This window comes from Uranotaenia lowii, chromosome 2 (assembly GCF_029784155.1).
Source record: "Uranotaenia lowii strain MFRU-FL chromosome 2, ASM2978415v1, whole genome shotgun sequence".
In the NCBI taxonomy this organism is placed as follows: domain Eukaryota; kingdom Metazoa; phylum Arthropoda; class Insecta; order Diptera; family Culicidae; genus Uranotaenia; species Uranotaenia lowii.
In genome coordinates, this window is record NC_073692.1 from 360,796,671 (window position 1) to 360,810,168 (window position 13,498).

Below are 13,498 nucleotides of genomic sequence, written 5' to 3' on the forward strand. Positions count from 1 at the left end.
CGACGCGCGGGACATCATAAAAAAGGATACACTGTCTGCGTTATTTTTCCTTCCCATTTTTCCCAGCTCTCGACAGAGCATTCAAAATGCGGCTTCCTAACTACATCTGCATGTATGGGAATGAAAAGAGCGTCCGCGTAGCGATTTCTCGTGTTAGATTTTCTTCTCTGTTTCCTTTTTTTTGTATTGTTGTTGCTTGTTAAGGTTAGTTTTTCTTGTGGGTGTTTGTTCGAAGACGACGTAGGAAAAAAAGCGATTCAACCCACAGTACCATTGTTGTTTGTGTAAACGCAGTGCTGGCGGTTGGACTTTTTGACTTCTTTTTTTTTTGTACTTTCAGCCGCTTTTCCCCTGGCCCTGATTTTCCCCTGACTCCGGGGAAAAGAAAAACAACACCAGCAGTGTCGATTTCGGAGAGCATGTGCATGGGTTTTTGGTCCCGCCGCTTCTTCGGTGTTTTCTTCCTCTCGTCCTCGGGATATGTTTGTGTTCCGCCGAGTTTTCTACGGTGGAGTTTGTGGGTTGTTTTATTCTACACATACCCATTTTTTGTGTGTCCTCCTGCGATTCGACACTCGCTCTGACTGCGGCCGTTCGGTTGTCTTTTATCAAAATATCAACAGTGGAACAGATTATGATGGAACCATTATGCGTTTAGAATTCGACGTGAAAACATCGGTTTGATAGCATCTCCCAGGTTGTTGGGTTTTGTATTTCGGTGCTTTTTTTATTTGCGGAATCGGAAGTGGAAGTGCTTTCCAAGGTGCGATAAGGGAGTTGGGTTATTCGATAGGTTTGACCGGAATAAAGAAGTGGAAATTTGAATTTTTGGGGTTTAGCTTGATCAACCTAAAGTGAGATGGTTGCATTCTAGAACGTGTGAAAAAAATTAAAAATTCGGATTTCAAAATTCAGGTGGTTAAAGCGAAAATTTGGGAAGGGCTCACCCTAAAACAAAGCACAACATCTCAAGGGTGGCACAAAGAAACCAAAACTGATAACAGTGAAGACAAATTTGCACGGTTCTAGCTGATAAGTACCCGAAATTTTATTACTCTGAAGTGGTGTTTAAGATAACTGAAGCATTTCTGGTTGCACTCCCGAAAATAAGCCATGTCGTACAACGTCAATAGCTTGTTCTAGAAAACGTGATACGGTTTACAGTTCCAGTGAAAATTAGGAAGAACCAAGTTAAGTGATAACAAACTACCAACATAAAAAAAAATCTCCCCATCAAGATGGACATGACAATATCGTCCAAAATTCTCCACACCAGTTCGCTGAACCTTAATGGGTTAACAATCACAAGCAGCAGTAATGGACCTGGAAGTTCCAGTAGTTCCAGCATCAGTTCGCACTGTTCATCGTCACCTTCCTCAACCAGTGCCCTGGATGGCCAGAACGGAAGTCGGGAGCACATCAAACGGCCCATGAACGCCTTCATGGTGTGGTCCCGGGGTCAGAGGCGTAAAATGGCCCAGGACAATCCCAAGATGCACAACTCGGAGATATCGAAAAATTTGGGCGCTCAATGGAAGCTGCTGACCGAGGGCGAGAAGCGACCGTTCATTGATGAGGCCAAGCGACTAAGGTAGGTTTAATCGTTTGGGAATCGAATACCGGCGGATGTTTCGAAATTTTTCCGTCAAACTCTAATAACAAATTTCAGGTGATGCAATTAGGCGGCACATTAGTGGAAGTAATGGTTTCCAGTTTCATTAAAAATTTCCAAATGAGGCCCACAGGATCAGAGGGGTGCAAGTGCCAAAATCATAAATTTTGAGTTAAGTATTCTTCATGTTTCAATGTACATCTGGTGCAAAACTCAGATTTTTTATAACGTTTTAAACAGTTTTTTGATTAAGTTAAAACTGCTCAAATTCGAAAAATATATGTGAGCACTTTCACCACTTTGAAGCGCGTTTTCTCGAAATATCATTTAGGCACTTGCACCCCTCTGATCCCAAGCGCCTTTTAGATCATCATTTGATAAGTTCCTTCTTGGATTAAAAGTATAACTGGAAAATGGGTTCAAAGTATGGCAGTAGGAACGTCTGAAAGGTCCAGGAAAAGCTCTACCCTCATAATTTTAAATTTGCTTATAAAAATTTGATGATTGAGTATAGTTATTATGAGTAACAATCATGACTCAGAACTAATGCCAAAACCTCAAAACTAGGATCAGAATAATGCTACAGATTTTTAAAATTTTCTTACTTGTTGATGAAAATTTATTTCTAAATTTTAATTAATATTAAATGCATTTCAGAAGTTTTCCATCCATATAATTGAAATTGTAATTGTATTTCTGATTTTATATTTCGGATTCTTTCTCCAGTTAAGGATCACCATCATGAAACAATAGAAATGAGACGTTGTTTTAAAAACATCGTCTAAATTTGGTTTTGCATTTCATTTGAAATTTGAAAAATGATTTTCAAAAATCAAATGTATTTTTATATATTAAGTAAGAATTTTTCGAATATGAAAAAGATTAATAAGAAGAAATAACCATCCGAAGTTTTTGTTTCATATTCAAAACCTTGTGATATAGCTCAGTTGGCAAGTCTGTTGTCTCCTGAGCCGATGTCCGCGAGTTCGAGCCCAAGAGTAAACATCGAACACAGTTGTACCGGATAAGTTTTTCAATATTTGTCCGCCAACTGTAACGTTGATAAAGTCGCGAATGCCATAAAGATGGTAAAACGACTATAATCGAAACAAAAAAAAAAAAAAAAATTCAAAACCGAAGGTCATGAACTTATTTCTCATGCAGAATTCAAGCACAACAAAGCTTTAAGATGGAGATCTAGAATTGAAGCCTTTGAAACAAATTGGGTATAACTGATAAAATTGAAAAAATGAGATAAGCATTTAGAAAGAATCTTTGACCGCCAAACATAATATGCCATTTGAACCATAATATTATTCAACTATTTTCTTATGTTTTGGTCTCTGTGAAAAAACCATACTAACTGAAAGCCACATTTTGTTTGGAGGCAAAGGAGTATAAGTGCAGCTTTGTATCCCTTTGCCTCCAAAGCAAAGTTCCGAAAAATATTCTGTTTCTAAACGAAAAAAAATTCAGACTTTCTGTGATTTTTTTTTTTAAATGTTAAGCTGGTTTCCTGTGATGGAAATAGCACAAATTTCTTGAGAAAGTCATGAAAAATTGAGCCTTTTTTAACATTTTACTTCTCAATTAATATTACAAAATACTTTCAGGCAAGTTTTTATTTCATAATTCTAAACTAAATTAGGTTAATTTTTTTTTCAAAAAATCAATCCAGCCTCCTTGTAACATTTCAGGCTGCATATTTACACATTTTTTTTCTGAATCTATGTTTTCTGAGACTTAAAAAATTATAATTTTTGTAAATATGATTTGCAAACTGAATGCAAGTTATAATTTAAGTTTGATTCCAACCTTAAACTGTTAAGACTATTTCCTAAAGCTACTTTATAAGCCAAAGCGCCTTCTTCGATATTAGCACAACTACTTTAAAGCTAACATATGGCCAAAATGGCCCTGTTTTGTTAAAGTTTTTAAAGATAATTCTATACGCTATTATAAAACATCCAACAGAATAGTTTTATTAGAACTTATAGACTTAGCCTTAAGAAACCTTTCAGAGGTCTCTTAAGACTATCCACAGCTCTTTTAAAAATACGTCAAGGAATCTGGTAGGAATTTTACTCTGGGAAATATGAAATTTGATAGATACTCTATTGTGGCTTTCTGTTCCGTTTTTTCTCGTGTTATCACTTACTCTCCCAAGCATTTGGTGATTGGTGAAGATTGCATTTAAATTGTTTTAAAAATATTTTCATTTTAATTTTCAATATGTCTTAGCATGAAAATTCCTGCAACCTCAGATTTCTGGTGAAATATATACGAAATTGCATCAAAACATATGCGCGCCTCAAAGAAATTCAAGGTTGACACCATTTTAAGCAACATTTAAATTTGCTCAAATGGTGCCAAGAATTGAGCGAATAACGATTTGCGGTTGTTTTGATATTTGAATGCGGATACAACAAAGTTGTTTTTATTTTTCAAATAATCCTTTCAAAACAGGTTATGCTATCTCAAAAAGAGGTAAAAAAGTTTAAGCGTGTATACGTTATTCTCGATTGTCAAATAATCTGTCACTTAGTTTTATCATGCCTACATCCAATGTTCCAATAAAACAGTTTTTCAAGCCCTGCATCTTTTCTTGCAGCAGTCTTATGTACAGTCAGTGACAAAAGTAAATAACCATAAACTTTTTCCACCCTCATGTTGCTTATGTGCCTTAGAAAATAGATGTTTTATGGAATAAAATGTACTGTCTGATACTATTTGAGTCACTTATGAATGCCATGAAGTTATTTTTTGGAAAGGGTTTTTAACGAATGTGTTAAACCCATTTTAATTTTCATCACTCACATGCGCTCGTGGATACCAAAAATGGCCAAAGTCGATGCTCGATGTTGCTGTTTTGAGTATAGTATCAGTCAGTACAATTCAATCGTTAAACATCCATTATATTCTCATCGTTTTGCTGCAAATAGTAATACCATAGTCGATGTTAAATTGAAATGTGTTGATTTACATTGTCACAATTTAGTCTGATTGTGGAATTTGTGGCATGAAATTGAAAAAACATTTTATTGCATTGTAGCATAACATTGACGTAACACACAGCTAATTTTTGACAGAAGAAGAATTGAAAAATCCACCAGGTCTATCGGTAAGTAATTGAATTGAAGTTAATAGTTCCAAAATATTGAAAAAATGCCCATATTCGACATAAGTCAAGAGCAACTTGTGTTTCATTATAATTTTATCAACAATTCAATCAAAATTATACTTAAGAAAATAATCAGTAATATGATAAAAATGGGATTTGCCCGTATCGTCAAAACATCTACAATTTAATTTTAAAGAAAAAAAAACACGAATGCATTTCTGTATCACTTTTTGAAAAAACACAGGTTTCCTACTTAAAATCTATCTAAATTTCTTCCACACCTTTTGAGTGATACCATAAATATAAATTTGTGATAATTATATTCATTTTCATATATTATTACTCCATTTCGAGTCTGATTTAAAAATCATTCAGATTTAACCTCCTTCAAATGAAAGCTGTAGCTTTAAATCTGAAGTGCAATTAAAAAAAGGAATTACTAAAATGAGGCTTTTTAAGCCAAAGGGGTATATGTAGGTGCCTAAAAGCTTATATCGAGAAAACACTGTTTGTTAGACCAATTTCCATATAAATATCAAAAATAACCAAACATAGTTTGAGATATGAAAAATCGTTCGGCCTTATTAGTACACACTGGCGATCCCTTTGTACCCCTTAAGCTTTGAATGATGGGAGTTAATAATTAAAAACTTATTTGAAATTTGATTGTTATTTATTGGTTTCGGATTAATCGAAATCAAGATTCTGATTTTATTTGCTTAATATGTTATACGAAAGTTTACATAAAATCTTTCCTCTTCCCCTTCCAAGGTGGGAAAGGTGCTCGACCAAACTTGGTTATATTTTCACGATTTCTTCTCGAATTATTATAAAAATGTATGGGTAACCTTCTTCTTCCTTTATATCTCCCTATTGTAAGAAGAGGGGAGTCTCAAAAACTCATATTTGGTTCAATCTCCTCGAGGAATTGTAGAGTTTTTTGTATAAAATTGTATGGGTGACCCGTTCTCCCCATTCCTTTCTTCACACTGATAGAAGAAAGGAGTCTCAAACCACCAGCACTGAGAAATACGCTACACGCATACATACTGTACACAAATACGCTCTCATGCCAAATGTGGTTTCATTTTCTCGATCCGTTCTCGAGTTATTCGAATAATTGGCTCTAGAATTCCTATACCTTACTGGAAGGAAAAAGTTATCTTAAACCACCAAAGAAACATGTCTTTTCACAATTATTTTCCAAATATTTTAAAAAATGTATGGGAGCCTCTCTCCCACTTTCTATGAACCCCATAAAAGGAAGGAGGGGTCTCAAACCATCCATGCCAAATATTGTTTCATTTTCTTTACAAGTTCTTGAGTTATGCTAGAAATATTGCATGAGAAACCCCCTCTCCCTTCCTATCACCCCTTTTGGAAAAAGAAAGTTGCAAATACCCGCCCATACCAAATGCTATTCCATTTGCTCGAATCGCTCTCGAGTTATTAAATTATTAATATGGAATCCTTTGTCCCCACTGGAAAACTGGAGGGGTTTCCAAAAACTATAGAACCATTTCCCCTATCCCAATATCCTCCCATGCCAAATTTGGTACCATTTTTTTGATCAGTGCATAACTCAAGATGGGAAAATTTTCCATTTGTTTGAGATGCCCTCTCTTTTCTTCCTGTGAGAGGGAGGGGGTCTCAAACCATTAATTTCTTACGATACAAATATTTCTGTTAAATACCATTCACTGCATTTTTTGGTATTACTGCTATGTAAATTAACTTTATTTTTTTTCTTTTTTAGTATACCTGATAAAAGCAAAGGCAATTTTAAGAGTTATTCTTTGATTCATGAAATCCGTTTACTTTTTCTGTACTGAAGTCACAAAATAACAAATTGGAAAAATTTAGGAAATATCTGGGTAATTTTTGGAATAATCTGGTAATGTATCATTTTTTGTTCCCCTTTTCTTCTTCTTTTACTAACATAGCCAAAACACGTAATCTTCCTGAAAAATAAAAAACTTGCGTCCTTCATTTTTCTTTTCAACGCAATCTCTGTTACACTAAAACATGCATTACAGATATTACTTCGGCCAGGCCAACCATGTGGTAGATACTGCAAAAGATACTGGATCAAGGGAAGGAATAAAGCGATGAAGGCAAACGCTTCATATGAGTTTAAAAAAAAATGCAATGTTAAAGGTTGGATCTCACCAAGTTAGTTGTCATCGATAGAATCAATTTTTCACTTATTCGAATCCGTGCTTCTTTAGATGGCAGGAGCCGGACTGATGCTGTTTTGATACTGGGAACTATTGCAACCGGAACTTCAGAAACCGATTTGCTCCGTCTTCCACGGAATTTTGCCATTTGCATTTAACACAATTGTTCACTTACGCGATTATAACCAGGTTGATCTTTTTTTATACAATTTTCTTCCTTTTTGAAAAACATTTTTCACGGAAAGCAAATTTTCACGTCCTTGCGAGGCAATGGCTTCCTGAACCCGTAAATGTGCCATTTCAAAACATTTGACCGATTTCGTCAATCAGCTCTTGTTATGGTGATATATAGCGTGTGGAAATTTTAAAATAGTTCAATTTTTAGTAAACACGTCTTTAATAACTGATGAACCAACAAACTTACATGAAAAAATACTGATTTTGAATGTATTTATTACCTTTCAAAATGTCAAGGATTGAAATGTTGCCTAAACAGATATTCTTGTTACACGCTTGAGATTAATTAACTCAACATTTTCGGAAATTTGAAAAGATAACGTCCCAAGCAACAATTTTAGTTTTTTAAGAACCTACAGGAATGCTATGAAACTGCGTTATAAACCAACACCAAGTTTCATAAACTCCTTAAAAACATTTATAAAACGCTTATAAGCGTAAAAAGGCCCACCTACAGGAGGTTGTGAAGGGCAAAATAAAAATCACTTATAAACCCCCTCGAGTTTTAAAAAGGCTTCATTAAGAGTTATTCTAGATAACATTCGTCATGAACAATTTTGGGATCATTCCTATTCCGTCTCATTGTCTTAAAAAGTATTTTATCAAAACAAAAATATTCTAAAGAAAATGACGAAGGTTCTTGCTGTCAGAATTTATTTAGAGTTGATCGGAATCAGCTTTTTATTGTAATATTAATGTTTTGGCTTAAAAGATATGAAAACTCAATGCGCTTGAAAAAAATTCGAGCAGTTTTCATCAAAACTAGCAAAAAAAGAGTGCGCTTTAATTTGAACCTATTAAATGATTTTTTTTCCAAAATTTCTTCACTTATATATGGTTAAAACATATTCCAAATTTTAATTTTTCCACTTAAAATGGCGATTCATTTGAAATCTTATTGTTTTATTAAAAGCATTTATAAATCAAGATTCCCTTGAAAAAAGTATTTCAAAGAACAATTGTACTTTATAAAATCCTTTTTGCTTTTTATATAACCAATCAATCTGTTCACGGATTTTCTCAGAACTAAATATTCGGACATAATAAAAAAGATTTTTTCTGATTCTTTTAACCAGTATATCTATATTTATTTAATCTTCTAACAATACGTTAATAAGATATTTTCTTGTCCGAAAACAGCACTTGAAGGATCGGAAACAAATCCGTTTCATGTAACCAGAAGAAGAGTTTCAAAGCAGGAAGCGCTGCCCGGCGGGGCTGCAAACAACAGAACACATCACCGTTTGTTTCGCACTGATCCGTTCACCACGAACTTATCCACCAAAATTGTTCAGAATGTTGACTTCAGGTACTTTGAGCAGGGTGATTCTGTAACATTTTGTGCCACAAAGACTCGGAATAACCTGTCAGCCGAATAAAAAAACTGAAGAAATTTCTACTACCTCTACTGCCTTGATGATAAATTGCGGAGCTGGAAATAAATAAAGTGTTGGTTTGCGCTGAGCTTTTCCGTTCTGTATAAAAATCATTATCAAACTTACCCATATTTTTATCTCCGGTAGCCTACAGCAGGATAATTTCTAAAGATTTTGTACATTTTGAAGAAAAGCGATTCACATCGAAGAGAAAACAACTAACTTCAAAATGTTCAAGCAGTTTGTTTACATTTTGTTCCTCTGGCCGTTATTTGGTCTTCTTAAAGTCAATGCCAAGAGTAAATTGCTGTAATTAAAACTTTAGAGTTTTTTCTCAGGCTTTTTGTTCTTAAAAGGGGTATGTAAAGGTTTTTTGACGAAAAATTTGTATTTTGACGAGTCAAATAGGATTTCTCAAAGTACTAATTTGTTTACATTCTGTTCCTCATGCCTTCATTTTGTCTTCATGAAGTCATTACCAAGAGAATACTGGTATCATTAAAACTTTTGGGTTTTGTCATACGCCTTTTGTATTTTGACGAGTCGAATTGGGTTTCTTAAAAGTTCAAATATATGGTTTTATTAAGAAGTATTGAAATTGCTTTATAAGACTCTGAAAAACTTTTATGAAAAATCTCAAATAAATTAAATAAGGAGTTTTATAAACAGTTTTATAAAGGTTTTGTAGCTATCTGGAAGGACAGTTATAAAGCGTTCTTATTGAAATACAGTCGGAGGCAATAAATACTTTACTAATATTTTATAAAACACTATCGCTTGCATACAAAACCTTTTGGAATTAAAATTGTTACTTGGGGTTACTACTAATTCTGACAACACCAAAAAAAGTTTCTGAGTATTTTAAATTAAAGATTTTAATTCATTCAAGAGCTTTCTTAAAGACAGCGAAACGATTATACTTATGTTTCTAGAAAGATTCAATTTGGGTTGAAAGTTCTTAAAAATTTCGTTTAAATTCCCGTATTTTGCAAACAAACAGTAAGAAAACTTCTATAACTTTTTCTACTGAAGTAAAAGTTACTAACGGTCTTTGGGATAGTCGATTTTTTTATTAAAAACCTCTAATTTCTAAATATTTGTGATGTACTACAGTTTTACCAAGAAATTGCACAAAATGATTAATGAATGTTTACCTATTTTCCAACGTTATCTCGAGAACATGAGCTGTTATAAAAAATCGCATATTTGAAACCAGCACCCTCAAATTAATGAAGCTGTCAAGTTCTTTGCACCTTGAAAACATGTAAATTTTGTTGCCTTGTGTTATTTAAGCTTCACATTGAAAAAACAAGGATTATGCAAGGATTTAGAATTTAACTAAAAAATAAATTGAGCAGTATAAAAACAAATAAACAAAACTCAACATAAGGTTAAGATACGAAGACTCAATTAACAAAATTATTTGAAAAAAAGATTATCTACTTCTGAACATAAACTTTACTGACCTCAATATTCTCTACTTGAAAAAAAAAATGAATTTTAAACTGAATGATTTTCTGCTCTAAGTTTTGAGAAATCTAATGTATGTAATAATATTCAAATAAAAAACCCACTCATTCATCTAATGCACAGTTCTCGGTATCCACAGTTAGATGGATTCAGTCTTCCGCTCCCAAAGCGTAAACCCCGAAAACAATAGGATTAAATTCGAGGATGCAACAAGCCTTTTGATAACGTTCCAAAGACCTACAGCAAAACACCCGACGACGAAATGTACAACTGTTGACAACGAACAAAAGAACGAATGCGCTCTTAAATTGGGAAACAATGAGCGGACGAATTCGAGCCTTCGCCGAACGTCAACGAAACTTCCGACGGACGACCCACGGACGGCAGCCTGATTGGAACAGTCTTTTGGGAAATTCGGTGGAAAAACAATCCGGTCCCGGTACCGAGCATTGTTTTGCATCGGGTGAATGGTTGACACAATTCGAGCACAAAGTGTGATAATTTGATGCTGGGAAATGCCCGAAAATCCGGAACAGTACCGTGGTATGGAGACAGTTTGAATCAGAAGTAAAACCATAAAACAAAAAGTTTTGCTACACAGACGAACTCAAACATCACCCCAGTGAACGGTATCCGAATTTTCCGACTTCCCAAATACGAGTTTTCACAAAAGCGAAACAATAGCCGCATTAAAAGTGATACAAAACAAACAATCGAATCGTTTTATCGATGCTCTGGGCTCCATAATACAACAGCCCGAATCATTGGAGTTTGAGGAGGAAAATTTGGTTCCAGATTGTGCCTGCTATTTTTCTCTTGAATACTGGTGGGGGGAAGTGGGGTAGAATTTCGCATTGGAAAAATACTTTGGATCGGGGGGGCACATATTCTGTATTGAAATTTAATTGCTGCTGCTATTGTAGGAAACTATTTTTCGGCACCAATCCGATGAATGAATAATGCTCTTTTGTTCAATTTGAAAGGATTATGCCTATTTGGTCTCTTTTGTGTGCATTGATTGTTGAATCCACAAAAAACAACTATTTCATTGATTCTTATTGAAGCTTATCTATTTATTCACATATATTTGGCATAAACATGTCTTAAGACAGTTTATATAAGGTATCTTCATCAAATTCATACCAACAACTTACCGCCGACCAAAGTGTTGAAAAACAACAAAAACGGAACTGCAATTACTTATAGGGAGATAATTAACAAGATCCGGATAGAGTGGAGTCCGGTAAATGACCAACCAAAAATGAACGGAAAGACATTTTCCGTCCACCACACAACCGGAACATCCTTAATGGGTGTTGTTTCCGCTTTCAGATCGTACTGCTAAGCTGTTAAGCTTGGTGTGATAGTTTTGTATGAGGGTGTGCATAGGACCACTACAAACTTTGTATGAAAATTCCAAATTTATAATTGTTGGCACCTCTCATAACATTTATTGGTTGCTTTTACTGCCGAAAAAAGCAAAAAAAATTGACAGCGATTCATTTACTCCTGAATATGCGCAATAAACTTAATATTTTATTGAAATTTGGATGAGAAAACAAATTTTCAGTCAAAATACACCAGATATGTTTTTGTTGTATTTTAGTGGCCCGCCACACTCCTCCCCAAAAAAAAAATCATCTGAGTCCCCTTGAAATTGACGTTTCAGTTCTCAACATGTCTGGCAGCAAAAATTTTCAATTAAACGCGAGCAATAAATTTGAGCATATTGAGAACATGTTTAATACGAAGAAATGTTTTATCTATTAAGATTAAAGTATTATTCTTAAGAAGGCTTCGCAGTGGAAAATATGTTCCATTTTAAGAGATCCTTCTTGTCTACTTGATTAAAATATCAGATCAGGTATCAGAAAAGAGGTAGGCTTAAAGCGGCAAGTTATTCAAACAAACGGGAAAATTGTGTCTTCATATTAAAAATAATACAAGGAAAAAAACTGGCTTGTATTTAGGCTGGAACAAATATCAAACTCTTCTTTTGTCATCTTCTTCATCTTCTTCTAACACCAACATGGCCGAAACTTATATGCATCCTGGAAAATGAAAAACTTCGTTCTTCATTTTTCTTTTCAACATAGTATCTGATAGATAGAACATGCATTGCAGATACTATTACGGGCAGGCCAACCATGTGATGAAAACGCAAAAGAAACAGGAACTAGGAATGGATGAAGCATGAAATTCCCTGCAAATCGCATCATTATTTAAAATTGTTAAACAAATCAATATTTATAAATACAAATATGAATATTAAAAATAGTAGAATGTGATTTTCATTGTTTAACCAATTTAATGTTCAAAATAAAATAGAAGCTGAACACTATTAAATAAAAATTGCAACTTAATTCAAGATCAAAATTTACCACTTTCACGATATTTTGCAGCTACTGTATAGTTCTAAATATATAGGTCATGTAATTCTTCTTCTTACTTCATTTGATGTCTTTTGTAAGACACATCAATGTCCCAGTTGTTTCAGATAAAACATTTTGAGCAAAAGATGCAAATGGCTAAACTTGAAAATTTGTTTAATAACCTGCTTTCAACAAGAAAGATGTATGTTGGCGATGTAAAATATATTAACGCTCTAGGAAATACATAGGACAGTTTGAATAAAAAAAAACAGCTTTTAAAGAATTTGATGGGACTAAAAGACAAAAAATACATAACTTTCCATTCGGTTGTGAAGTTCCGATCTGCTTCGCCGTTAACCTTACAGATTCCACTTTCTACGCTATTGGCGATTTGCAGCAAAACTGTTTGACTTATAGCCTTAGGTACATACTAAACGGTGATTTTTTAACACGGCAGTGAATATAAATTGTTTTGAAAATTGATTTATTTTTTTAGCTCGAATTTAAGAAAATTTAAATGACAGGATCTTGTAAGAAAATCTGAAATTAACGAATGCTTCTTGCATGAGAAAATAGAGTTTTTCATGGTTATTCTTACAAAGTTCAAATTTAAATTTATTAGATTGAATTATAAAGAAGCTGTGTCGATAGATAACCGCTTTGATGAATGTGTTAGACTACGATTTAGATTATGTTCGGCCAACTAAAAATAGATCTACTGTTTTTAATTTGAGAGATAATTTCCAAAAAGTCTTTACACTGATGTTTTAAAGATGATACTTTTTCTCTAGCTATGTTCAAATTTACTTTTGCTGAAAACTCTTTAATTGCTAGGCACTGAAGAGGATATCATCAGTACAAAGAAAAGCTAATTTCATCTTCTCTCTCTTTTTTTGGGACACCTAACAAGTGTGGATTGCTTTATAATTTTATTTTTTGGATTTCATGTTATAGAATTTGTCTAATTTTTGTGTTGAATCTGTATTTCTAAATCTATATTATTCATGCCTTTGCAAGAAGTTTCTTCAATAAAAAAAAATCGCACCACATTTTGAATACACAATTGGTTGCCTTGGTTTACGAAGCTGCTTTCGATCTGCGGTGCACCATGGTATCCGAATGAAAATTTTGAG

At 33.9% G+C, this 13,498-nt stretch overlaps 1 protein-coding gene across 1 annotated transcript in view; it reads left to right on the forward strand.

Annotated features, from left to right (window-relative positions):
- Positions 1-632: 632 nt before the first annotated feature.
- LOC129748497 (transcription factor sox-3-like) overlaps positions 633-13,498 on the forward strand; it is a 51,010-nt gene continuing 38,144 nt past the window's right edge. The window contains exon 1 of the mRNA XM_055743147.1: positions 633-1,591. Within this exon, the coding sequence (XP_055599122.1) occupies positions 1,239-1,591 (353 nt within the window). The 5' untranslated portion in view covers positions 633-1,238. The remainder of the gene's footprint in view (positions 1,592-13,498) is intronic.